The sequence below is a fragment of the Rhinopithecus roxellana genome, chromosome 20 (assembly GCF_007565055.1).
Source record: "Rhinopithecus roxellana isolate Shanxi Qingling chromosome 20, ASM756505v1, whole genome shotgun sequence".
Lineage (NCBI taxonomy): Eukaryota > Metazoa > Chordata > Mammalia > Primates > Cercopithecidae > Rhinopithecus > Rhinopithecus roxellana.
The window spans coordinates 46,901,225-46,927,932 of record NC_044568.1 but is presented as its reverse complement, the minus strand read 5'-3'; the positions used below and the strand labels follow the sequence as shown (position 1 = coordinate 46,927,932).

At 40.5% G+C, this 26,708-nt stretch overlaps 3 protein-coding genes across 11 annotated transcripts in view; 1 reads left to right on the top strand and 2 right to left on the bottom strand.

Moving 5' to 3' along the window:
* The window catches only part of REXO5 (RNA exonuclease 5), a 44,681-nt gene extending 38,042 nt beyond the window's left edge, over positions 1–6,639 (bottom strand). The window contains exon 1 of the mRNA XM_030925601.1: positions 6,224–6,639. Within this exon, the coding sequence (XP_030781461.1) occupies positions 6,224–6,361 (138 nt within the window). The 5' untranslated portion in view covers positions 6,362–6,639. The remainder of the gene's footprint in view (positions 1–6,223) is intronic.
* Positions 6,640–6,800: 161 nt separating this feature from the next.
* ERI2 (ERI1 exoribonuclease family member 2) lies at positions 6,801–15,643 on the top strand. Of its 6 annotated transcripts, XM_010388568.2 has the most exons (10): positions 6,871–6,908; positions 7,366–7,597; positions 9,670–9,737; positions 9,824–9,907; positions 10,419–10,546; positions 11,963–12,119; positions 12,928–13,028; positions 13,294–13,375; positions 13,968–14,056; positions 14,246–15,643. In XM_010388568.2, exons 5-10 carry the CDS (start codon positions 10,523–10,525, stop codon positions 15,578–15,580), a joined length of 1,788 nt encoding a protein of 595 aa, XP_010386870.1. In that variant the 5' UTR covers positions 6,871–6,908; positions 7,366–7,597; positions 9,670–9,737; positions 9,824–9,907; positions 10,419–10,522; the 3' UTR covers positions 15,581–15,643. The 6 variants fall into 6 exon arrangements, with proteins under 6 accessions (XP_010386869.2, XP_030781459.1, XP_010386870.1 ...); XM_010388567.2 differs by lacking the exon at positions 7,366–7,597 and having other exon boundaries at positions 6,801–6,908; XM_030925599.1 differs by lacking the exon at positions 7,366–7,597 and having other exon boundaries at positions 6,847–6,908; positions 9,829–9,907.
* Positions 15,644–15,724: 81 nt separating this feature from the next.
* Positions 15,725–26,708, bottom strand: part of ACSM3 (acyl-CoA synthetase medium chain family member 3) — a 34,204-nt gene continuing 23,220 nt past the window's right edge. For 2 of the 4 annotated variants that reach the window (XM_010388571.2, XM_010388572.2), the window contains 5 exons: positions 22,545–22,646; positions 21,115–21,242; positions 20,909–21,008; positions 16,774–16,893; positions 15,725–16,407 (listed from right to left, as the gene is read on the bottom strand). In XM_010388571.2, the coding sequence (XP_010386873.1) occupies positions 16,321–16,407; positions 16,774–16,893; positions 20,909–21,008; positions 21,115–21,242; positions 22,545–22,646 (537 nt within the window). In that variant the 3' untranslated portion in view covers positions 15,725–16,320. Of the gene's footprint in view, positions 16,408–16,773; positions 17,286–20,908; positions 21,009–21,114; positions 21,243–22,313; positions 22,430–22,544; positions 22,647–26,708 lie in introns of those variants that run through there. The other 2 variants (XR_750647.2, XR_004055507.1) reach the window with 2 other exon arrangements.

The window sequence follows — 26,708 nt, the reverse complement described above, 5'->3', positions numbered from 1 at the left end:
AATATTGAACTATCATTGACACAAAACCTGAATTATAGATAGTTGGTTACATGCTAGGAATAGGATAAATAAAACATAATTCATGCTCTCAAAGAGTCCATTCTACTAGGAGGAAAAAGCAATAGCTAATTCCAACATAGTGTGGGTAAGTGCTAATACAAAGGTATGAGAACAAGGAGTCTAACTGCTTTAGGGGTCAGAGAGTTTGGGGAAGGCTACTGAGATGAAAATACGGAGGCTAAGCCTTGAAAATGAGTCTACCCTGTTGGCGGGAACATCACATTCAACATGTAGTATGGCTTGGCAAGGAGCCAAGAGTGCATGTTGCATAGTAGTGGAGATATGAGGAGAGGGAAGTAGGAGCCAGATCATAGATCAATGTGGCCTAAGCTAATGAATGAGAATTTATCCCTGGGCAACAAGAGTTCAGTCAAGCTCCCAATCCCTTTAAAAAGGCTTTGAACTTATACTTGTTTCGTTTTTTCTTTTCTGAGATAGAGTCTCTGTGTCACCCAGGATGGAGTGCAGTGACGCTATCTTGGCTCACTACAACCTCTGCCTCCCAGGTTCAAGTGATCCTCCCACCTCAGTGTCCTGAGTAGCTGGGACCACACATTAGCTGGGACCACAGATGTGTGCCACCATACCTGACTAATTTTTTTTGTATTTCTGGTAGAGATGGGTTTTCACCATGTCACCCAGGCTGGTCCTGAGCTTAAGCCATCTGTTCTCCTCAGCCTCCCAAAGTGCTGGCATGAGCCCCCATGCCCAACCTACAGTCACCACACCCAGCCTATATTTGTTTATTAAAGTAATTTGTGTTTGTTACAAAAGATTCAATAATAGAGAAGTGTAAAATAAATGATACACAATAGAGAAATGAAAATAAAAGTCACATCAGAGATAATTAACATAAAAGTACAACTCAAAGGTAATCACCACTTTCCTTTTGGTCTGCGAGGCAGCAGAGTATAGCAATTAGAAGCTCAAGTCCTAGAGTCATACTACCTGAGTTCAAACACCAGGCTCTATCATCTTGGACCAGTGCCATAGCCTTTCTAGGACTCAGTTTCTTCATCTAGAGAGTAATTATAATTTTATCTCATTAAACAATTGGGAGTACGAATGAAATAGTTCAAGTACAATGTAGTGAGGCTAGTGCCTGATACAAGTACTTAATAAACATCAGATATTATTGCTAATTTCTTCCCATGGTCTTAAGTTAATGTTAAACTCTTATATTAGCCAGACACAGTTCTGATCACTTTACATGCATTAAATAATTTAATTCTCACAACTTTTTAAGTGGGTACTACTATTATCCCCATTTCACAGATAAATTGGAGAAACAGACAGATGACAGAACCAAGACTGGAATGCAGGCTTATCTCTATACTATATAGCCCCCAGTGGATTTTATCAATCATTCTTTTTTGAAACCAACTCCCTACTCCCAAACTTAATCTGTGAGTATCTTTCCATATCAGTTAAAAAAAAACACACACATCAATTTTAATACTTGAATAATAGTCCATTTTCTAAATTTACCTGAAAATTTATAATATATCTGAAAAAATTCCTTATTGATAACACTGTTTTGTTTTTTAAATTACAAACAACATTATGATGAACATCCTTGTACAGACACCTTTGTATATCTATCTAATTACTTTCTTAGGATCAATTGCCGGTTCAAATGAACTCTTGAAAGAATATGCCTGTTTGTTTTTACCAAATAAAAACATGAAATTAATAAGGTGAGACTGAGCAAGATGGAGTCTATACGGCGGTGAGTAACCCTGGTTGCCAGGCATAGGATGTCAAGAGCCTGAGTTGGGTGAGGGTGTCCTGCAGAGGAGACAGTCCAGGACTAGGAGCAGAAGACCAGGACATTCATGCAGGAGGGTGCTCAGGTGTGGGGTGTCAAAGCCTCAGCAGCACAAGGAGGTCACCCATACAGGAAGGAAGGGAGGGCAGTGAGGCCAGATATCAGATGTCAGAAACTATTTAGGGTAAGGAGGGCATCAATGCTGAGGGACAGTAGTGGTCTGTTACAGGATTTAAAGCCTGAACAGGATGAGGGTATAAACGTGAGAGGATGGTGGCAGCTACCTGTCATAGGATGAGGGTGCTCACAAAGGAAGATGACCTGGTACAAGGTGATGGAGCCAGTGTAGGGTGACAGAGCCTAAGCAGAGTCAAGAGGGTGTGAGGGTGGGTCAGTGGCAGCAATAAGGGATTGATCAAATATATTGAAGATGTTGGGTGTTGGGTTTCTCATTGTTAGTGAAGGAAGTTACAAATATGAAAATGGGTTGGGCACAGTGGCTCATGCCTATAATCCCAACACTTTGGGAAGCCGAGGTGGGCAGATCACTTGAGGTCATGAATTTGAGACCAGCCAACATGATGAAACGCCATCTCCACTAAATGTACAAAAATTAGGCGGGCGTGGTGGTGGGTGCCTGTAATCCCAGCTACTCAGGAGGCTAAGGCAGGAGAATCGCTGGGAGGGAGAGGTTGCAATGAGCAAAGATCATGCCACTGCACTCCAGCCTGGGTGACAGGGCAAGACTTCATCTCAAAAAAAAAAAAAAAAAAAAAAAGGAGAAAACTAGAATGAACCCTGTGGTACTGGATTTGGATTAAAGTGGAGATACTGATGTGAATTCACATCAGTAAAATACAGAAAAATATTTAAATGTAAGTGTGTGTATGTATACACTTTCAACTTACAGAATTTTCAATTTACGATGGGTTTATTGGGACATAATCTTATTTTAAGTTGAGAAGCATCTGTATTGACATCGCCATAGCACCCAAATCAAAATACCATTCTACACTAAAAAGAATCAAGTACCCTATGAGAAATGATTGATTCCAGGCTTGGGGCAGGGAAAGCACATATGGGCCTGGAATATCTTTTTGTGCCAGAAAGTAATGACGTGCTCAAAGAATGGTGTTGTCATGTCAAAAGGCCACAGAAGCTAGCTTAATGACAAAATCTTGGATATTTAAAGCATCACAATCCAGTAAAAGATAGTAACACACTGAACAATAGGTACCACTGAGTTCATACTGATAAAAAAGTAAATGCATAAGCCCAAAATGTTTGAGGAAGCACATTACAAAGAGAGCTGGGAACAGTGGCTTAGGCCTGTAATCTCAGCTACACTGAGGCTGAGGTGGGAGGACTGTTTGAGCCCAGGAATTCCAGACTAGCCTGGGCAATATAGCAAGATCCTGTCTCAAAAAAATAAATAAGAATGAAAATTACAAAAAGAAAAAGATAACTTTAGAGAAGTTTAGTAGAAACTACCTTAATCGAGTTATCAAAGTTAATATCACCAATAATGGGATAAATCAAATTGTGTACAATCTGCAAGGGAGCAGAGTATCACTCCTGTGATATTCCTGCTAAAGATGTGTATAACCTGAATCTAATCAATGAAGAAACAGACAAATCTAATTTAAGGGACATTCAACAAAATAACTGGCCCAGGATTATTCAAAAGCAATGAAGTCATGAATATCAAGGGAAGACTAAGGAACTGTTTGAAGGAGACATGACAATTAAATTTAACACAATTCTAGACTGGATCTTATTGCTAAAAAGGATTATTCAAACAACTACAGACAACTTGGATGGCATCTGAGGAGCAGATGGTCGTAATATATCCATGTTAATTTCCTGATTTTGATGGTTGCACTGTGATTATGTAGGTTTCTAGAAAATATATAATAAAATATCTTGGCGGTGGGTGGAAAAAGACCATTGTGTCAGCAAATACTTTCAAATGTTGGTTGAGGGAAGGTTTGATACTGTTCTTACAGTTTTTCTGTTAAGTTTGAGATTGTTTCAACATAACAAAATATGTGATTGTCAGTCTCCTTACACTTCTTACCACATGAACATTAAACCTTTTTTGCAAATTCGATAGGCAAAAAAACTGGAATCCCACTTTAATAAAAAAAATTTTTCAGCTGGGTGTGGTGGCTCATTCCTGTAATCCCAGCACTATGGGAGGCTGAGGCAGGTGAATCTCTTGATCCCAGGAGTTGGAGACCCTGTCACTCTTTAAAAAAAAAAAAAAAGAAAAAAAAAAGGCCAGGCACAGTTGCTCATGTCTATAATCCCAGAACTTGCAGAGGCCACGGTGGACAGATCGCTTAAGTCCAAGAGTTCAAGACCAGCCTGAGCAACATGGCAAACCCCTGTCTCCACAAAAAAAGAAAAATTAGCTGGCGCAGTGGCACACGTTTGTAATCCTATCTAATTGGTGGAACTGAGGTGAGAGGATCACTTCAACCTGGTAGGTGAAAGTTGCAGTGAGCCAAGTCCAGCCGGGGGGACAGAGTGAGACCACCTCAAAAAAAAAAAAAAAAAAAAAAAATCACATCCCTAATCCCGCTGTCACATATTATATAACTTATTTTTATCACTTGTCTATGCCCACTAGAATATAAGACCTACTAGGGCAGTGAACTTTATTCACTGATGTTCCCCAAGCACCTAGGTCAGTGCCCCAGCACATGGCAGACAATAAAAAACAATGAATGGCTGGGTGCAGTGGCTCATGCCTGTAAGAGGCAGAGACAGGAGGATCCTTGTCGCACCACTGTCGTCCAGCCTGAGTCCAGCAGAGCAAAGACCCTGTCTCAAACACAAAAACAAACAAAAAAGCCCAAAGAACGACTAAAGGGATGAAGTATATTTAGTTCTCAATAAATGGTAGGGATGATAGCGATAATCAGCCTTTTTTTTTTTTTTTTTTTTTTGAGACGGAGTCTCGCTCTGTCGCCTAGGCTGCAGTGCAGTGGCCCCATCTCCGCTCACTGCAAGCTCCGCCGCCTCCTGGGTTCACGCCATTCTCCTGCTTCAGCCTCCCGAGAAGCTGGGGCTACAGGCCTCTGCCACCACACCCGGCTAATTTTTTTTTTTATTTTTAGTAGAGACGGGGTTTCACCGTGTTCGCCAGGATGGTCTGGATCTCCTGACCTCGTGATCCGCCCGCCTCGGCCTCCCAAAGTGCTGGGATTACAGGCCTGAGCCACTGCGCCCGGCCGATAATCATCCTTTTTATTCCCCTACTGCAGCGGTCCCCAACCGTTGGCACCAGGGACCGGTTTTGTGTTAGACAATCTTTCCACCGACTGGGAGAAGGGCTGGGGGACGGTTTCGGGATGATTCAAGTACATTACATTTATCATTAGTCCTAGAACCCTCGTATGCAAAGTTCACAATAAGACTCACAATAGGGTTGGCATTCCTATGAGATCTAATGCCTAGGTGGAGCTAAGTCGGTAATATTCGCTCGCTGTTACCCGGTTCCTAACAGGCCAGCTGTGAACAGCGGGTTGGGGACCCCATGGACAGGCAGGTAGGTACCAGTCTGTGCACAGGGGGTTGGGGACCCCTGCCCTACTGGAATGTAAACTGCAGGAGGGCAAGGAATTGTATTTTTGTGCCCCGGGATACTGCTAGAACATAGAGCAATTCTCGGCACTGAGAAGATGGCAATAAATATTTGTTGGACGAACATTCCTATTATGCGCCAGGCACTGTGCCATTTTTTTTTTTTTTTTTTTTTTTTTAAGAGATGAGGTCCTTATTATATTGCCCAAGCTGGTCTCGAATCCTAGCCTCTAATGATGCTCCCGCCTTGGCCTCCCAAACTGCTGGGATTACAGGCGTGAGCCACTGCACCCGACCCACTATCCTAGTTTTTTTGTTTTGTTTTGTTTTGTTTTGAGACGGAATTTCGTTCTTGTTGCCCAGGCTGGAGTGCAATGGTGTGGTCTCCGCTCATTGCAACCTCCTGCTCCCGAGTTCAAGTGATTCTCCTGCCTTCAGCCTCCCAAGTAGGTGGGATTACAGGCGCCCACCCCACGCCTGGCTAGTTGTGTGTGTGTGTGTGTGTGTGTCAGGGGTTTCTCCATGTTGGCCAGGCTGGTCTCAAACTCCTGACCTCCCAAAGTGCTGGGATTACAGGCATGAGCCACAGCGCCCGGCCGACTCACTATCCCAGTTTTAAACCGCCAATGACAGCTTTGTGTCAGGAAGGTGGTAGTACACTCATTGCTATTTTAATGATCAGGGATCAGGTTCGGAGAGGCCAGGGTGGAGACCCAGCCCGCATCCAGGGCACCCGACGGCGGCTGGGCAAGGGTCCGGGAGCTCCAAACCGCCTCAGGCCGCCTGCTTGGGCTCCCCGTTGCTCACCTTGGCCTCGGGCTGACTCTCCTCGAGATCCCAACTGGCTTTCATCGCCTCAGCCGCCCCGACCAGCTTGTTTGGGGCCTGCCTCCTTTTCCTGACCTTCCTGGGGTGTCTCTCAGTCCCTTCCCTCTCTGGCTCCATGGCTGTGGAGAAAGATCAGCTAGAGCTGGGGAAACTCCAGCGCCCCTATCCCCCGCGTGCCGCCTCCTAGCGGGAGAGCTGCACGGGCTTGACGGCTTTCAACTTCCCTCGGATCCGCTTCTCAATTCAGTTTACCGAACTATCCCCGTCCCCCTAAAAAAGCAAAGGTGCCAACGATCTCCCTGTTCCGCGGACTGGACACCCGCGCCGCTCTAACCCAAACGGCTTTACCGTCCGCATCGGATACCGGATTCCCAACGGTTCCCCAACGGCTACAACGGGCGTCTGCCTGGCAAAGAAAGAAGGAGGTGCTGCCGAGCAGTTTCCCCTCCTAAAACCACCCCCCCCTCCCCAGCCTGGGAAACGCAGAAGAGAAGCCGGGTGGGGAGCAGAGGCTGTCCACACCTTAGCCACAGCCGCCAACAACAACCGCCCTCTCAGCCTCGCGGGAGGTTTGAACGGAACGGAAGTAGAAGTCGAGCGACTTCCGGCAGCTGGACTTGGAACAGCAGCGAGTGTTGGGAATGGCGACGAAGCGGCTCGCGCGGTACTCGAGGGGATTCCGGGTGGGGGACGGGTAGCTCCGGGTTCGGCACTGGCGTGGGCGGCAGAGCAGGGCACGGCAGGTGGCATCTGCGGTGATGGCCTCCATTACCTGCAGCCCCGGCGTCTGCGACCTGCCGTCCCTGGCATGGTTGGAAAGGCGCCTCTCTGGACCGCGGTCTTCAGCCTTGGGCCGCTTTCTACCCGAGGGTGACAGGAGGAGGCCTACAAACCCTGGGGTCTTGACTGTGTGGCCTTGAGCCAATGCCTGCCCATTTTAGGCCTCGGGAAACGACTGGACGTGACAGTGCCCTGCAGACTAGTTGGAGGTCTCAGGCAGGCCACACTGAACCCATCAAGGTGTTCAACCTGTTTGAAATGCTCGTTCCTCGGTGCTGTAAAGAAATAGAACTTGAACTTAAATTTAATGTATTTAGCAAGGTCATTTTTACTTCCTGCAGAAAAGGTACACTTGCCAGCAGTTTTGCCAGGAGAGTGCACTGAATAAAGGAGACAGGGTCATTTATAACGTGGCGCGTCCACCCTACTGCTGTGTCTGGTTTCCATTGGCTGGAACGGGACCTCACATTCTGTGTTTGTCCGGATTGACTAGCAACTTAGAACTTTTTAGAAGAGGCAAAGGTAGAGGAGAACAAAGGAAGGAGGAAGTAACTTGTTGGAATGCTGAGAAAGGTAAAAACACTTTTAAAAAAGGAAGAGGAACAGGCTATGACCTAATGTTTGATTGGACCAGTATAAGCATGCCAGGGCAAATATTTAGGCTAAATTGTGGGAGCTAAGCACATAAAGTACATTGATTTCTTTATTATGGCTATCAGATATTTAAGAATGTTAGCACAGGTCTTTGAATCAATTTTGCTCTAAGAGAAGTTACTATTTATTCCTAATTAGACGGGGAAGGAAGTCTTTGAAGAGGAACCTCTACTTTACTTTTTACAAACCCATTTTCTATCTTTATTTATTTATTTTTTTTGACACGGAGTTTTGCTCTTGTTGCCTAGGCTGGAGTGCCCTGGTGCGATCTCGGCTCCCCACAACCTCCGCCTCCCGAGTTCAAGTGATTCTCCTGCCCTCAGCCTCCCAAGTAGCTGGGATTACAGGCTTGTGCCACTACACCCGGCTAATTTTGTATTTTTGGTAGACACGGGGTTTCTTTATGTTGGTCAGGCTGGTCTCGAACTCCCGACCTCAGGTGATCCACCCGCCTAGGCCTCCCAAAGTGCTGGGGTTATAGGCGTGAGCCACCGTGCCTGGCCTAGTGATCCTTTTAATTCATAAAATTAATCATTGTGTCCTCCCTGATTCCTGGATGTGCTGTGCATATTTCTGATTACTAGAAGGATGTAATATATTAGCAAATAGCATGAGCTTCAGAATTGGACAGTCTTGGGTTCACATACCAAAGCTATGTTCCTTGGCAAATTAAGAATCAGTTTTCTCATCCATAAAATATAGGTAGGAAAAGTTTCTAGCTACCACACTTGCTGAGGAATAAAGGAGGTTGTCATCTTAGTTTAGTACCTGCTATGTAGTAAGCAATTAATAAATGATATTTATTATTCCCAAATCCTGGCACTTCCCTCTCTTAAACACTGAAAACTACAGGAGGTATCTGCCTAGTTAAAACTCTACCTACTAATACCAAGTAGTTTGTTTTACTTGCACTTAAGACCTCAGTAAACTCGTCTCTTTTTTTCTTCTTTATTTTATTTATTTAATTAATTTTTTTGAGACAGGATCTTACTCTGTTGCCCATGCTGGAGTGCAGTGGCATGATCTCGGCTCACTGCAGTCTCCACCTCCCGGGCTCAAGCAATCCTCCCACCTTAGCCTCCTGAGTAGTTGGCACTACAGGTGTGCACCATCATGCCCCAGCTAGGTTTTATAATTTTTATAGAGACAGGGTTTCACCATGTTGCTCAGGCTGGTCTTGAACTCTGGAGCTCAAGCAATCCACCTGCCTTGGCCTCCCAAAGTGCTGGGATTACAGGCATGAACCACTTTACCTGGCCCTATCTTTTGTTTCTTTACCCAGATTTTTAAGCTGGAAGACTGAACCATGTCCTACATTGTCTTGTCTTCTTAAAACTGCACTGTACACATAGCAAGAGCTTAAAAAATGCAGGGGGAAAAATAAGATTTTCAGTGCATTTTTACCTGTACAATCAAATGATTGTAGGAACTCAAATAAGTTCCTCAGTATTACTGTAAAATAAGGGTAACATAAAATTAGTGTAAATTGGCTGGACCCAGTGGCTCAGGCCTGTAATCCCAGCACTTTGAGAGGCTGAGGTGGGAGGATCGCTGGAGCCCAGGAGTTTGAGATGAGCCTGGGCAACATAGTGAGACCGTGCCTTTACAAAAAAAGAAAAAAAAAGAAGAAAAAAAATTAAAGCTAGTGGGCCATGGTGGCACGCGCCTGCCTATAGTCTTAGTCAGGAGACTGTGGTGGGAGGATTGCTTGAGCCCAGGAGACTGAGGCTGCAGTGAGCGGTGATCATACCACTGCACTGCAACCTAGGTGACAGAGCGAGACCCTGTCTCAAAAACAAAACCAACAAATTAGCCTAATTTGCAAATACATACTTTCGAGGCCTATGCAGGTAAACCCAAAGTCCAGTTCAGTTTCCCCTCAGTCACAATAAATAATGAGATTCTTGCCCAGTACCACTAGTCTGATAGCCTATTCAAACAGGAGTGTGAATGAGTTTGTTGATCATATTTGGATTGCTTCACATTTTTAGGCAGCTTGGATTAATTAGGAGAAAGTCAATTGCTCCAGCAAATGGAAATCTAGGAAGAAGCAAATCCAGTGAGTAGTATGCTTAGTTTCTTTGCATTTTGTAGCTTTGCATTTTCAGCACTGGTAAAGCATAAGAACAACTTGATCTTTTGCAGAGCAGTTGTTTGACTACTTAATTGTCATTGATTTTGAATCGACATGCTGGAATGATGGGAAGCGCCACCATAGCCAGGAAATAAGTAAGTCTGGGCTATGAATGGCCAAAGCTGGCACTAGATGAGTCACTTTAAAGTTTATAGATATAAATCAGCCAGGAGTTTAAGAAAACAGGATGGTCTGTGCATTGGTAATTTAATGTAAAACCTGTGTTGAATAAAAAAGAGCAAAATCCCAAATACGTAAATGTGTTATTATATAAAATAGTTGTTTTATATTACATACAACACCTCAATGGCATAGAAACTGAAAAAAAAAAAACCTTTGCAAAAAAAGTAAATTTTATATTCCATATGGTTTTTATATTTAAGTATATTGAGTTTTCTTTTAAGACAACATGCTTATGACTTCAATATTTTGATTTATTCTTTAGCATAACTTTATTATAACCTTTATGTCACACTGCTTTGGTCATTTTAATATGCTTTTACTGAAAACTGGTTGTTAAAATGGTAACATGTTTGATTTAGGATGATTACAGGATTAATTTAAAAATTATTTATTCAACTGTCAATTGATTATTCTTTCATTTAGTTGAATTTCCAGCAGTGTTGCTGAACACATCAACTGGACAGATTGAATCTGAGTTCCAGGCTTATGTTCAACCTCAGGAACATCCAATTCTTTCAGAATTTTGCATGGAATTGACAGGCATAAAGCAGGTATGATGCAAATCTTCAAATTCAGAGGTCAGTTTCAAAAAGAAAGTAAAAACTATTATACCATTTGGAATTAGATTTATTTAGTGTTAGGCATGATGGCTTATGCCTGTAATCCCAGCACTTTGCAGGCTGCTGTTCGAGAATTGCTTGAGGCCAGGAGTTTGAGACCAACCTAGACAACATAGTGAGAACTCCATCTCTACAAAAAAAAAGAAAATTTAGCCTGACTTCGTGGCATGTGCCTGTGGTCCCAGCTACTTGGGAGGCTGAGGTGGGAGGACCACTTGAGTCCAGGAGTTTGAGGCTGCAGGGAGGTATAATCTCAGTCTATCCTGGGCGGCAGATCTGTCTGTGAAAATAAATAAATAAATAAGTAAATAAATAAGATTAGTGTTATTCTAGATTCAAGACTCGATTTATGTATTTATTTATTTATTTTTCAGACAAAGTCATGCTCTGTCGGCCAGGCTGGAGTAAGGTGGCTGAGCTCATTGCAACCTCTGCTTCCTGGGTTCCAGCAATTCTCATGCCTCAGCTTCCTGAGTAACTGGGACTATAGGTACATGCCACCACACCTGGCTAATTTTTATATTTTAAGTAGAGACAGGGTTTCGCCATGTTGGCCAGACTGGTCTCAAACTCCTCACCTCAAGTGATCTGCCCACCTTGGCCTCCCAAGGTGCTGGGATTACAGGCGTGAGCCACCTCAGGACTCGATTTAAAAAGCAAAGGAACATGCCTGTAATCCCAGCACTTTGGAAGGCCAAGGTGGGTGGATCACCTGAGGTCAGGAGTTCGAGACCAGCCTGGCCAACTTGGCAAAACCCCGTCTCTACTAAAAATACAAAAATTAGCCAGGCATGGTGTTACACACCTGTGATTCCAACTACTTGGGAGGCTGAGGCAGGAGACTCACTTGAACCCAGGAGGTGGAGGTTGCAGTGAGCCGAGATCTTGCCACTGCACTCCACCCTGGGCAACAAAGCAAGACCTCGTCTCAAAAAAAAAAAATTTTTTTTTAATTAAATAAATAAATAAAAAGCAAAGGAAGAATAGTGTTATAAAAATGAGGATCAAATTGATTTTATGGAAATTAGGTGACTCAAAATTTGTCTTTCATTTCTGTCAGTCTGGGCTTAATGATCATATTTCTCTGTGATTTTAGTTTTTATCAATCTAATCTTTCTTACCTTGGTGGGTTCTAAATATAATTTCTTTCCCATGTGTTTTTACCTCTTTCCACTAAATAAACTCTTCTCCAGTTAGAACCGCTTTGTTATATCTTCCCACAGTACACTGTGTTTTCATGACTTGGCATTTCTGATTCTTTTAAAACAATCTTTCTCCACAGTTATAAAACATGCTAAATAATCATGGAATTTGATTGTTGAATTCAGCTTTTGTGACTCTACTCAGGCTCAAGTTGATGAAGGAGTCCCTCTGAAGATTTGCTTATCTCAGTTCTGTAAATGGATTCATAAGATTCAGCAACAGAAGAACATTATTTTTGCTACTGGGGTTTCAGAGCCTTCTACTTCTGAAGTAAAATTATGTGCATTTGTTACTTGGTCAGGTAAAAAATAAGTTATACCTATTAATCACAAATGGGTAGCATTACCACTGTGTAATTCTTTCTTTCTAGTTTTATACTTGCTAACCTAGAATTATATTTGTTAATCTTTTGAGCTAGGAAGAAAAGTTTAAATGCCTAGCCGATATTAGCCAAGAAAAGTAAATTCATACATATTTTTTAAATTAACCTTTTGGAATACCTTAAAATATTAAGCCTGAACTTAAAATAAAAAATCTTTCTAGAGTTCCACTAGTATGAATTAAGCAAAGATGATTTAGTGAACACTCTTATCATGCTCTTTTCTACAGAGTCTTCATCAGCTCAACATCCTTTGCTTTTATGCTTTGACACTTAAAAGAAAAAAAATGAGCCATTTAAAGTAGGTTTTTTGTATGACTGTGTTAGAGCATTGCTATTAATAGTCATTGATAGCGATACTGTTTTATTGATAGCATAGCATTGATAGTCATATTTGGTTTCCAGTTACTACAAAATGTTTCGTTTCTCAATAACATTAATATTTTCCTGGAATATAGAAAATATAGTCCTTGTAATTTAACATCTTCCTCTTCTTTCTGAAATAAGGTTTTACTGAGTGTTTAAGAAATCATTTTGAAATTTAGTCATCAATCCTAACTTGTTAATAGTAAGTTATATAAAGTGAATAATTTTTAGATATTAGCAGAGCAATGAAATCTTACTGTTCTATTTTATATGATCTTACAGCATTCTATTTGTAAATGGTGGCAGCATAGGTAAAAAATGCTGGCATCATTGACTTTGTTCTATTTTAATGTACCTAATGCAGACTGGGACTTGGGGGTTTGCCTGGAGTATGAGTGTAAAAGAAAACAGCTGTTAAAACCTGTGTTTTTAAATTCTTGGATTGATCTCAGAGCAACTTACAAGGTAACGGTCAAAAATCGGGGCATGTTTACTTTTTTCTATTGAAAAATGATTAACTTTTATCCTACACATGGGCATGGGTTTCTACAAATAAGATATTTTCTTTTGCACTGGTCACATAAGTGCATTTCTTAAAGTATTTAAAAACAACACACAAAAAAATGAGCACACTCTAAATCTAATAGAACTAAAAATTATGAAAAGTGGTTAATACACACCCTTTAAAATAGTAATATATTTTTAGATATATCTTCTTTTATTTGATTAGCTTTTCTATAGGAGAAAACCAAAAGGACTAAGTGGTGCCTTGCAGGAAGTAGGAATAGAATTCTCAGGACGAGAACATTCTGGTTAGTATAAATTAAAAATTATGTAAGCCATTTGACTTTTAAAAAATATTTCATATGAATTTCATTTTTTGGTAATGTCATTAGTAAAGGATATCTTCAGCCTAAAAAAAAGCTCCTAAACAATTCACATTGTGTTTTCTAAGACTTTCAAATTACCACTTTCATAAACTACTGTAAGATGCACTGCCATCTAGTGACTTTCTAGTTGCTAAAAAGAATGAAAAGAAAGCCAAATCAAATGGAGATTAAACAAGTGCTCAAATAATAGAATGGACTAGTGAAAAAACTGAACAAGACTATTAGATTATTCACAAATCCTGGTTCCTATGAAACGTTGGCCACATTTTGGGAGACTGTCTAATACATTTTCATATCCTCTATAAATGTGGATGAGCTTGTCTTTCATTGGTAATGCTGCCATAGCCTTCCACTTCCAAGACCAGTTTATCATTATTAAAATTAGTAAAGGGTCATAAAACTAAAACTATGTTCCAGTTTCTGCACAAGTGGTGTTTTTTTAATGTTATTTCTTTAGTACTAAGGAAATAGTACTAGTACCACTAAATTCAGTGTTTGATATTTATATCCTCAGGGTTGGACGATTCTCGGAATACTGCCCTTCTTGCTTGGAAAATGATCAGAGATGGTTGTGTAATGAAAATTACAAGATCGTTGAACAAGGTTAGTAGTGTCTTGCCTCTTTATTCTGTCATCTCAAACTTCATGAACAGTCATACGTTCTTTGAAATGTGGATTTAATGTATGCAGTCATTTATAAATCAATGACTTTTTTTTTTTGTCATAAACTGTATACTGAAGAAATTATGAATGCAGTTTCTAAAGCTGTTGCATTTGTCTGTGGAATCATAGGTTCCCACTAAGAAGAATTCCAGCATTCTGGCCAGAAATTTGAATATAAATCAAGTTGAAGAAATGTCTGCCTGTACCATTAGCATCCAGGGTCCCAGCATATATAATAATGAGCCTAAAAATACAATAAATCCTCATGAAAAAGTTCAAATGAAGTCAATTTGTGCAAATTCTCCTATAAAGGCACAACAGGATCAATTACAAGTAAAGAACAATGTAAAAGCAAGTCTTCACAATGTCAAAAGTTGCTTATCTCTTTTTAATACTAAGTCCTCTCCTTCTCTGGGGCAGTTGCAGTCTCCTACCTTGAATTCACCTATCTATATGCAAAAGCAAGGAAAAAATGAACATCTTGCATTTAATACCAAATCTAAGTCTTCAACAGTTGGTTCCGAATTGGTACTTGTTTCTACCACCATTCCAACTGTTCATCATGTTTCTGATTTGGAAATGAGCTCTACTCTGGACTGTTTACCTATGTTGGCTGATTGGGAGGATGTGGTTTTACTGCCAGCGTCTCGGCCTGAGAAAAACATAGACTATACAGTTCCCATTAGTGACTCAGACTTAGAGATTTCATTTAATTCTGGAGAAGGATTAATGGTTTTGAAAGAATTGGAAATGCCAAGTCATGAAAACTTTGGAGACATAGAGGAAACTCCTAAAAAATCTGAGACTTCTAACTCTATTGTGTACAAGAGTCCTCACACCACTATTTATAATGTAAAAGAAGCCAAAGATCCAGGTTCAGATATTTCTGCCTTTAAGTTACCTGAACACAAATCAGGTACCTTCAACAGAGTTAATGCCAATATGTCTCATCCTTTAGTTTTGGGGAAACATTCTTTTCTTTCAGGTGGTACCAAAAGGAATCCATGCAGTCCCCAAGCTTTCCCACCAGCAAAAAAACAACCCTTCACTATTCATGAAGAAAAGCCTACATCATCTGATTGCTCCCCAGTAAGAAGTTCTTCCTGGAAGCATCTCCCATCTATATTAACTTCTACAGTTAACCTACAAGAGCCTTGGAAGAGTGGGAAAATGACACCTCCCTTATGCAAGTGTGGTCGAAGATCTAAGAGACTTGTTGTTTCTAATAATGGACCAAACCACGGGAAAGTCTTCTATTGTTGCCCTATTGGGAAATACCAAGAAAACAGAAAATGTTGTGGTTATTTCAAATGGGAACAAACACTTCAAAAGGAAAGCATGGTTCCATCTCATTCCACAGGGGGAGTCACATTTAATTCACCAGAAACGAGCCATATTTGTGACAGAAATTTAAGTATTTCCACCAAAACTTCTTTGAGACTCAGGCCTTCAATGAGGAATTGATAACCTTTCATGTATGAATCCTAATTGTTCCTTGAATTTTCAAACATGAGTATTCTGATAACATCTTACATTATTTTATTTTTATTTTATATATTAATGTTTACTGAATTTATCATACTTTCTTCAGGAACCACAAATGTAATCTTTTGTAAACAGTATTTATTACATATAATAAGCAACAATAGTATATGATCCTTCTTTTATAGTTAGACCTTAAAACAAGTCTTAAACTATTTTTAAATTATTTGCAAAAAATGTGACTATTAAAAATCCCTAGTCTATTTTCAGGTAGATTCTTGTATTTTGAGAATTATCATAATCTTCTGATATTTTATATTTTTCTAAAAACTTTTATAAGTTCTTTAGTTTTATTTCACGGCTTGAACATTGGTTCTAATTTGTATATCAACATATCAGAATAATTAGTCAACTAAAGTTTGAAAACCTATGTAGCAGAGATTTGGTTCAGAAATTGCTTCTATACTATACATTTAAAAATTAATCAGCAATTGATGACATTTTTATATTAAGAAATGATAGGAACATTGACACTAATGTGGAGGAATTTGCCAGATATTTTATTTCAAAATTTAGCCTCTGATATCATAACCACAAGATATTTTAAATCAACAGTTTCTAAGCATACTACCACAGTTTTTATCACGTCTCCATCATCCTGTGGTTTCTAGAGATTGACAGATACTATGTGTTTTATACATATGGTAATTAGTGAAACAAATTTAAATTGTCTTCCATTCTTTCTTCCTCAGTTCATTTCTTTTTGTCTTCCCACTGATAGTCTTTGGCAGCTCTTGAATAAATTCTACCTGTTGGCATCAAGAGGAAGAAAATTAGCCTGGAAATTTTTATCTTTACATAAAGCCAATTATATAGCAGTTTGATTATGAATTCTAGGTGGAAGAATTAGAATAGTCTTTGGAATGGGTTTTGGGTAACAACCAAAATAGGGAAAAGGGTATTGTTAGGAAACTTGTCTTGATATTAAGTATTTACTGCAAGTCCAGTAAGCCAAAGGATCAAACAAAATAGGTTCAGGGTTTCATTTTAATCTCAAAGATTCTGATTCTTACCCTGTGGTGTAGCACGTGTGAAGAAAATATTCATTAAAATGTAAAAATAGTTGAAATTTTCCGTAACACTGAGCAAATATTTGTTATAATTAGGATGCCTACCTTTCTGGGATATTTGTAAGGTGCTGTAGATTTTTTAACATGCTCCTGAATCTCCTTTATTAGTTGTTCTTGATCATGTGACTTGTAATCAGGATTTAGAACAATAAAAGCCTTTACTACCTAAAATAAATATTTGAAACACCAGGAAAATGAGTTATGCATTTGTATGTTTTAGTATGTCTTGTGTGCTTGCTCTGAGAATCTACATGCCTGGTGGGGTGGGCCAGTGTGTTTTAATAAAGTTTGATCCCAGATCTGTGCTCTTAAGCCAGCCAGTTAATTCACACACTTCCTGGTCTGTACCTAATACAGGAGAGCCTCTGGGACCCCTATAACAACCCAGCCTGGTCCAGCCTAGCCCTCAGCATGGGTATTACTTATAAACAGTAGTCACGCCGAGTTTGCCATGTCTTTGTTGAAGGGAACAGTTCACAGAGAACATGCAGTCTTGATACAAGGCTGTGAAGATTCCAGCAGCCACTTTTTTGTTGCTCTGATCCATTTCTGTGGCCCTTAGGAACAAGAGTAGAAATCATGGTGGCCTTTAACTGGTAGAAGCCAAGAAAGACGTTATTACTTTATGCTTACAAATCCTGTTCTCCAAATTTTATCCTTCCTAGAAATGTTTTGAAAACTCTGCCTAGTTTTTGGACCTGTAATGGAGAAGACAGAAAGATAGGCCATCCCTCATAGCCCCCTTTAAGGTAAATTTGGAGTCTTGTCATTTTCTCTCCTGGGGCACTACCAGGACTGCCATTTACTGCCTTCCCTAGAGGCATGAGTCTAGGTGCATCAACCAGTATGTACCTCCAAAGCCAGATTACCAGCCCAGAGCTGGCTACGGAATGATGCTTCCCTGTAGGCACAGCTCCGGAAGAGTCCCCTGAAGCTTTTTTATGATTAAATATCCTGCACTTAAGTGCCTGAAGTCTTATTTAAATAAGCTGGCAACATTTCCTATCCACTTTGATCTGAGAGTAAAGGTTTGATTGAAAAGGAATTATTTGAAACAAATTAGGACAGCCATTTGGTGAGAAACAGACTTGAAGTTATAATTTTTTCACATATGGAAAACTGTTCACCAGTGGGCAATTTGACATTTTATGAGCAATTACCCATTTTTGTCTTTACCCGAAACCCTTGTGGCCAGGCGCAGTGGGTCACACCTGTACTCCCAACATTTGGGAGGCCGAGGTGGGAGGATTGCTTGAGCCCAGGAGTTCGAGAGCAGCCTGGGCAACAGAGTGAGAGTTTGTCTCTAAGAAAAAAAAAGGAAAAAATAACAACAACACTTGAACATTTTTAATTTACATGTATCATGGGGGTAGTTGTGAACCCTTGTGTCTGTGTGTGTCTATGGATATAATTTTGTTCCATTCATTTTTTGACATTTTATAAAATGTCAAAATTTTATAATGCTGCATTAACAACATTTTTACAAATTAAAAAACTACGCTTGTTATAAGTGAGTCATTCAAAGGTAAATTATTTTAAAAACTGCAATACTGGTTCACATACTGACGATTCCTACAACTTGGATAAAGTCTGCTTTATCTTTTTAAACTACTACAGAAAATGTTAAATTAACAAGGAATAACCTAACATGGGTAAGAGTATGAACTCTGAAGTCAGAACAGCTGGGTTAAAGTCACAGTTTGTTATGTAATATCGGACAAGTTAGGTAATCTCTTTGTGCCTCAGTTTCCTTCTCTGTAAAAGAGATTATGATGATTAAATGAATTAGCATAGATGTATAATGCCTGGCACATAGTAAGTCATCAAAAACATTAGCTCTTAGTTGTAGTCGTAGAATTACAAGAAGTTTGGGTCTTATTTTTTAACCCAGAATGCATAAGTGGGCTTCAAATCTCTCTGAAATTCTATGCAAAATCTTGTATTTTTCTGAGAAAAGTCTATGGCTGTGCCATTCAATATGATAGCCACTAGCCACATGTGGCTATTTCAATTTCAATCAATTAAAATTAAATAAGATTAAATACTCTCAGTCACACCAGCCACATTTCAAGTGATTGGTAGCCATGCATGGCTATCACATTGGATGGTGCAAATATAGAACATTTCCATCATTGCATAAGTCTTAACAGTGGCCTATGGTTTTCTTCAAATTCTCAAAGAGGTATGTGGTCCCAAAAATTTAAGAACCTAGTGATCTACACAAATATTCCTCAAGTCTTTATTTCACATTCCAATGTTAAAATGGTATTTCAGATCCAAATATTCTTTTTAATCAATTCTGGAACTTGCTACCCAATTACCCTGCCTGGCAAGACCCAGCCTGGAGAAGGACCTGACCCAGCTAGAATAGGCCTGGCAGCAGAAAGGGAGGCATGGAGCACATGGCCGTTTTGTTCATGCACACCTCATTTGAGACACCCACTCACATCTTCTACCAGGAAATGCTGCAGCCCACTACTGTTGGGAAACTGGCCACACTTTCCCCCTCACTCTGACTAATCCAAGCCCTATGCCAAGACCCCAGAGCTGTGAGGGGACCACAACCCACTTATAGATCTTTCCTATACTGTACTCTAGGACATCAGGTGGCTGCCAAGCCAACCCTGTTCCGAAAGGCTCAGCTACCATCCTGTCCCAAGTAAGCACCTGTTGAGGTGGGTAAAACTGATGATGACTGATGGTAGGGGAGAGGTACAGGAAGAGCTAAGACTCGTGAAACCTTGCCGGTGGTGTTCAGAGCAAAGAGACAAGCCAGTAATCACTGACTGTTTTCCCTGCCCTTAGCTGCCTGGAATATATCCTTTCACAGTAAATAGCGATTGTTATCCTAGCAACTTGACAAACTACCAATTCCCGCCACTAGGCTATATCTGGAACAACTCTGGGCCATCCAGGAGGACTTACAGGGTATCTTCTGGCATCAAAGATCAGTTAGGGGAATCATTCCTGGGGGAGATTCACCCTCCACTGTAACATGCACATCTCCCATTTTTACCTTAAACTTTTTTATTTTTTATTTTTATTTTTTTGAGACGGAGTCTTGTTCTGTTACCCAGGCTGGAGCACAGTGGCACAATCTTGGCTCACTGCAACCTCCCCGTCCTGGGTCCAAGTGATTCTCCTGTCTCAGCCTCCCAAGTAGCAGGGATTACAGGCATGCGCCACCATGCCTGGCTAATTTTTGTATTTTTAGTGGAGACAGGGTTTCACCATGTTGACCAGGCTAGTCTCAAACTCCTGACCTCAGGTGATCCACCCACCTCAGCCTCCCAAAGTGCTAGGATTACAGGTGTGAGCCACCATGCCCAGCCTGCCTTAAACTTGAGGACCTATTTCATCCCCTGAGATTGGATAACCTTCTAACTCTGCCCTGTGCCCTGTGCTTGAAGCCCTATACCTAGGATTTGAGATAAGGAGCTTGAATACATGGTACAGAAAGTTCTGGATTTGTATTGACATGAATATCAGCTTCAAAACTTGGGTTCAATGTTAGAAGTGACATGGATTGAAGAAATACTTGTGGGAACTCGTAACTCACCTAGAGAAACCCTAGGGGCATGTTGTAGACACACAGGCAAAACACAGGAGGCTGCCTGGCGTGGTACTTTTAAGCCAAAATACTGTGTGGTCAGCCCCAACAGGAATGGGCTTTCAGGACTCCGGTGTTATTCAGAGTTTACTTCCTGAAACCTCTACTTATTTACCTATCCAGACTGCTTATGGTCACCTCAGTTCTGGCCTCTGGTTCCCACTTCTGACATCTGATGCCAGCCCATTCTCCCTCACTACACCAGGGACCTTGTTGGTTTCCAGACCTTCTGGGTAACAACTTGATCCCATCCAGCTGACTTCAGTCACCCCATCCTGGTGTGAGCCTGACATTCACACCATCTTTGCCCTAGTCCACCATGGAAGGAATTCAAATTCTTTCTAGTATATATTTTCAGCCTTATTTTGTTTGTTTGTCTGTTAGGATCAGAGCTACAACTCATAATTCAATCTTATTTTGTAGCAGTTCTTTCTGACTAGCGTATTTCTATCTGACTTGCATATTTAGTGAATGAATCATTTGGTTAATTCTGTTTCATTGAGCTACTGTTCGTAAGTATGTGTTAAATTGCCAACAAATTATAAAGTTGACATTAATCAGTTCTTTTACCTCTCCTCTGATGGGGTCTGGGCTGCTGACAACAGCTGACTCTGCAACTGAAGGGTGTTCATTCAGGGCATTTTCTACCTCAAATGGTCCAATTCGATAACTAGAAACACACATGGCAGGAATACATACAGGTGAGTGGCACGTTCACTCTAGAACACTGATCACCAGTTAACACAGACATATGCACATATGGAAAAGAAAATTACCCAGAGGATAATATGATATCATCTGATCTTGCAACAAACCAAAAATACCCATCTTCATCCATATACCCTCTGTCCCCAGTGATATAGAAATTGCCTCGTAGAGTTGAAGCTGTTTTTGAAGGATCATCCTGCAAAGCAAATAGCATTTTGTCATTATTGTGAATCCAACTCTTCTGGTCAACTGGATTTTTTTTTTTTTCCGAGACAGAGTCTCACTCTATCACCCACACTGGAGTGCAGTAGTATGATCTTGGCTCACTGCAACCTCTGCCTCCCAGGTTCAAGTGATTCTCCCGCCTCAGCCTCCCGAGTAGCTGGGACTATAGACGTACACCACCACCACGCCTGGCCAATTTTTGTATTTTTTGGTAGAGATGGAGTTTCCCCATGTTGACCAGGCTGGTGTTAAATTCCTTACCTCAAGTGATCTGCCCACCTTGGCCTCCCAAAGTGCTGAGATTACAGGCATGAGCCACCACTCCCTGCCCTCAGTTGGATTTTTAAATGTTCAAGGAAGCAGAAAAGTTTGGCTCCTTTGAGAAGCATTAGAGTTAGGAAGAGATAGAGTGTGAAAATAAGGATGAAATTCCAGCATGGAGCTAGCCCAACAGAAGAAAGGTAAACTACAGTTACAAAGATTAGGCATGTTTCCATCTTAAGATTTTTCTTAGACAGATTACAAAATAAATATGGCAGGAGCTCAGACGAGTAAACTAAATTAAGTCTTTTGCTAACTGATTAATATATAATGCTGGCAGGAAAAGAGAGAAGTAAATACTCGGAGTCAAAAGAAAGCACTGACACCTAATAAAGAGCAGACAGGTTGTTTTGTTTTGTTTTACACAATAATAGAACTGGTTCCGCAAGTCTGACATAAGAAAAATGAACAAGACACTGTTAAATTATATAAAATACATGGGCAAGTAGCATCTGGATATTTTATTATATGATAGAGACTTTGCTCTAATTTGTATACCGTGATTAGAGATGAAAATACTCTTGCAAACAGTAAGGAGCTTAGAAAGCCTCTCGTGAAAGACATTTGCTTAATCCCACCACCCCCGCATCCCCTGTCCCTCTCTTCCTGAAAAGAAAGAGCACGACTTGGATTTCAGGAAAATGAGCGGGTTTTGTTTGATAATTGAGAGGATCAGGGGATGATAAGAGGCCATCTTCTTTCTAGGGTCCCTTCCTCTTGCCTTCATGGACCTGGAACAGTGATCTAGCCTCAGGAGACCAGCACGCTTTTCTTCAGCAAGAATTTGGGTATTTCTTCAATTTCTTGTCTTTGGGATTACTATTCAGGACAACCAATCTGTCAAGAAAGGGTCAAGTATCTATCCTAGGTATGTTTTGTGGCAAACAGGGATTGTTACCAAGCACTTGAGAAATAAAATAGAAAATAAGAGATTATTTAGTAAGTCACTTACTACATAATGAGCAAAAAGGCCAAATGGTCGGTTAGGTAGAACTTGAATGCCAATATCTCCTTCTTGTCCAGGAGGTAGAACATTGCCATTTACATCTACAATCTAGGATAAAACAGAACGATTTATTTAAGGAAATTTTTGTTTAATGTCACAGCTTAAATATTAACTTTGCAAGGTTTGTTTTGGCTTTTGCCATTTAAAAATGAAGACTTAAAAAAATTTTTGTGTGTATGAGACAAGGTCTTACTTTGTCACCCAGGCTGGAGTGCAGTGGTGCAATCATAGCTTATAACTCACTGCAGCGTCAAACTCCTGGTCTCAAACAGTCCTCACACCTCAGCTTCCCAAGTAGCTGGGGCTATAAGCACATGCCATTATGCTTAGCTAATGTTTATTTTTATTTTTTGTAGGGATGAGGGTCTCGTTATGTTTCCCAGGCTGGTTCCCAGTTTCAAGTGATCCTCCAGCCTTGGCCTCCCAAAGTGCTGGGATTATAGGCATGAGCCACTGCACCTGGCCCAAAAAACATTTTAAATATACTTTAAATTCCTAAGAGAAATATATTTATTTAAATTCTTATTGCATAAAATATTAAATACAGGTTACGAACACGTGAAAGGAGGATAAATTTTTTTTTAAAATTTTACCATCCAGCAATAATCTCATTTTGGTAATATCCTTTGAGACAATATAGACAAATAGAAAAATAGGATTGCTGGTTGGGCGCGGTGGCTCACACCTGTAATCCCAGCACTTTGGAAGCCCGAGGTGGGTGGATCGCCTGAGGTCAGGAGTTCAAGACCAGCCTGACCAACATGGTGAAACCTCATCTCTACTAAAAATAGAAAAATTAGCCAGGCGTGGTAGCGGGCACCTGTAATCCCAGCCACTTGGGAGGCTGAGCAGGAGAATTGCTTGAACCCGGGAGGGGGAGGTTGCAGTGAGCCGAGATCATGCCATTGCACTCCAGCCTGGGCAATGAGTGAAACTCCATTTCAAAAAAAAAAAAAAAAAGAAAAAGAAAAGAAAAACAGGATTGCTTTGTAATATACAGTTTTGTCAACCTGTTTTTATCATTTAGTACTAGGTCTTGATTATCTTTTCCTCTTGATAAATAAATATCTTCATTACTGGTTTTCAAACTTTGTTTAGCTGTGGAACCTACAGAACCTTACTTCAGAAGCCCAATATAAGTAAACAGGAAAAGGGGAATATTCTCTGGTTGACAATGCTGAGTAAGCCACAGCCTTGCTCTCTTACCCTGTCTCCAATCCTCATCATTCCCTGAAGTGTCTAACAGTAACTAGCATTTATTAAGTACTTACTACATGCTAAGTAATCAATGCTAAACCTTTAAGTACTTTACATGTACCTATTCCTTACTGTAGCCCTATATGGTTAGAACTTTTATGCCCATTTTACACATGAGGAAACTGAGGTGCAGAGAGTTTAACACTGTGCATGACTGAGCTGGAATCCAAATCTCACCACTTACACTCCAGGTCATATGCTTTTAATCATTACCCTCCTCTGTGCAATGCCTCTAGAGAGTTTAATCCAATTTTTAAAAATCAGATTAGCATTTCTCAAGTTGATTGCTGATTTTATATATCAGATTTTGCTCTAAATGACTTTTAGCTGTTTCTAAGTATCAAAATTCTGCTTTTATATATGTTCTCCAGATACCTTCAAACCTGAGGTGTGGCCTGCATGGAGAATAAGTATAATACTTATCTAACACTTTCCAAAAGGAAAGGGGCTTATGTGCTGAATGAGAAACTTAAATGGCAAAGGAATTCTAGGTGTAAAAACTTCTCTTTAAGCTCTTGCAAATAAAAAAAATATAAATTCCCACCCAGTGATCTAAAGAAATATGTGGTTCCAGGTATGAAAAAATTATTGACGGAAAGGAAGTATTTTAAAAGTTCCAGTTGCTTATCACAGATTTTAATAGATGGGAATATAGAAAAAATCTTCTGTGTCTGGGGAGAATCATGTTCCTCATTGTTCATAGGGTCTTAAAATGTTTAAACATGAAAATTATGAGTATTTAAAAGCAAACAAATAAGAGTATAAAGGTTGGGCTTTGAAGCTGTAGGAATATTCGCCTTGTTGGAACACATCCCCAGATGCCAGAATGTTACTGCAGATGCTCTTAGCTAAGGAACAAGAAGCCCAGTAATAACGGCCCGTGGAAAGAGTTAAAAATGAGTGGGGATGCAGGCAGAGTACTGTTTTCCTCTCAGCCTCATCATATTTGCATTCAAAGATAGCTGCTCTAGAAAACCACTGGGCTCAAATTAATGGGGAACAGGTGGGGGTACCTTGCAGTTGGGATCACTTTGAGTACAGCTGTGCCTGTAAGACCCTGATAGCCATGCATATTGGGAATTGCTATTAAGGGAGGAAGAAAAAGAACATTGCTGTGTTACATATCAACTTCCCTGTAATGCAGACATGAGCGTGCTTAATTATCAGTATTTCTTTCTTCAACCTAAGGTAGCCTGTTAACCAACAAACTATTGTTAAGCCTGTTTATGGAATGCAACTAGGGCTCTCCTACCAATTTTTCTTAGAGAAGCTTTTCAAAGAGGAATGTGAGGGAGAGGTAAATAACAGCACCCATCTTTTGGATCTTTATTACATACTAAGCATTCTGATATGCTCTTTAAACATACTGTCTCCTTTAATCACCACAAGAAACCTATGAAATCAGTTCTGTTATTATTTGGGTTACCAACCATCCGGGGACTGAAGTGGTGAGGGGTTGTGGGGGATTGCTTCTTCATGATGTATTGCCTTAAGTGCTAAAACCAGATAAGTCCCAGGCAAACAGAGAGGTTGGTCCCTCTAGTCCCAACTCTACAAATTAGGAAACTGGAACTTAGAGAGCTTCAACAATGTACCCACAGACACTCAGCTAGTGAATAGCAGAGATACAGTTGAACCACTAGGCTATCCTATCTTGAGACAAGGTTCCCATAGCAAGGGTAAAGTGAGAGAAAGGACCCAGGACCGGGTTTATTCTATAAAGAGTTACAACAGCAATGAAGTTCATCTAAACTCTCTCAAACTTACTTGATCCTAAAAACGACCTGGAGGTGCTTATTAAAATCACAAGATTTCAGATTCCAGAGTCCCACTCCAAATCTATTGAATTGGTCTCTCCAGGGGCCTGATAATTAGTATTTTTAATACATATCCATATGATGTTTATGATCAAATAAGCTTGGGAAACATTTATCTAAGAGCTGTACTCTGTTAATTCATCCATATTTTTGCTGATTTTGCTCTCTCTTAACGTACAGATGGGTCTCTGAATTAAGATGGGTTGAACCTACTATTTCCCAACTTTACAATGGTGTGAAAGAGATAACCATTCCGTTGAAACCATCCTTCTCTCTAGATGCTGGGCAGCAACAGTAAGTCACAGTTCCCAGTCAGCCATGCATTTGTGACTTAGGATGTTTTCAACTTATGATGGCTTTATTTTGGGACATAACCCTATCATAAGTTGAGGAGTATCTAAATTAGTGTAAGTTCCTTTGGCTACACCCAGCTTTGAAGCTGGGTTGATCAGAGAACAATTTTAACCCTATATAAAGTTTGCTGACGGGGAATTGGAATGCCTCCTAGGCATCGGGTGGTAGTAATGGCAGTGGATACAGAAAGACTGGAAATGGCCAGGAAGGCTTGGGAGCAGAGAGGGAAAGTGCTGCAGCCACTGTAAACTGAAGCCTCTTTGGGCCTAGTTGACCTCCTCAGAAGGTCTTGACCTACCTCGCCTGAGAGGACAGTGTTGTGTTGTGGTTTAGAGTGCAGATATCAGAACCAGACTGCTTGGGATTGAAGCCTGACTCTAGCAGCTATTAGCTGTGTGACCTCTGGTGAGTTCTTTTACCTCTTTGTGCCTCATTTGTAAAATGGTTCTAATATTAGTATGCTTCTCATAGGGTTTCTTCTGGAAATTCAATGGGTTAATATTTATTTATTTAGAGACAAGGTCTTGCTCTGTGGCCCAGGCTGGAGTGCAGTGGTGTGATCATGGCTCACTGCAGCCCCAAGCTCCCAGACTCAAGCAATCCTCCCATCTCAGCCTTCTGAGTAGCTGGGACCACAGGCATGTACTACCACACCTGGCTAGTTTTTTATATTTTTTTGTAG

What these genes read in the sequence shown, in the direction of transcription:
- ERI2 (XM_030925596.1), top strand. Translation starts at nt 9,629, where the DNA reads ATGAGTTTGTTGATCATATTTGGATTGCTTCACATTTTTAGGCAGCTT. An exon ending in AATTGACAGGCATAAAGCAG is followed by an intron (nt 10,547 to 11,962) that starts GTATGATGCAAA and finishes GACTCTACTCAG; the next exon opens with GCTCAAGTTGATGAAGGAGT. An exon ending in CTCAGGACGAGAACATTCTG is followed by an intron (nt 13,376 to 13,967) that starts GTTAGTATAAAT and finishes TTATATCCTCAG; the next exon opens with GGTTGGACGATTCTCGGAAT.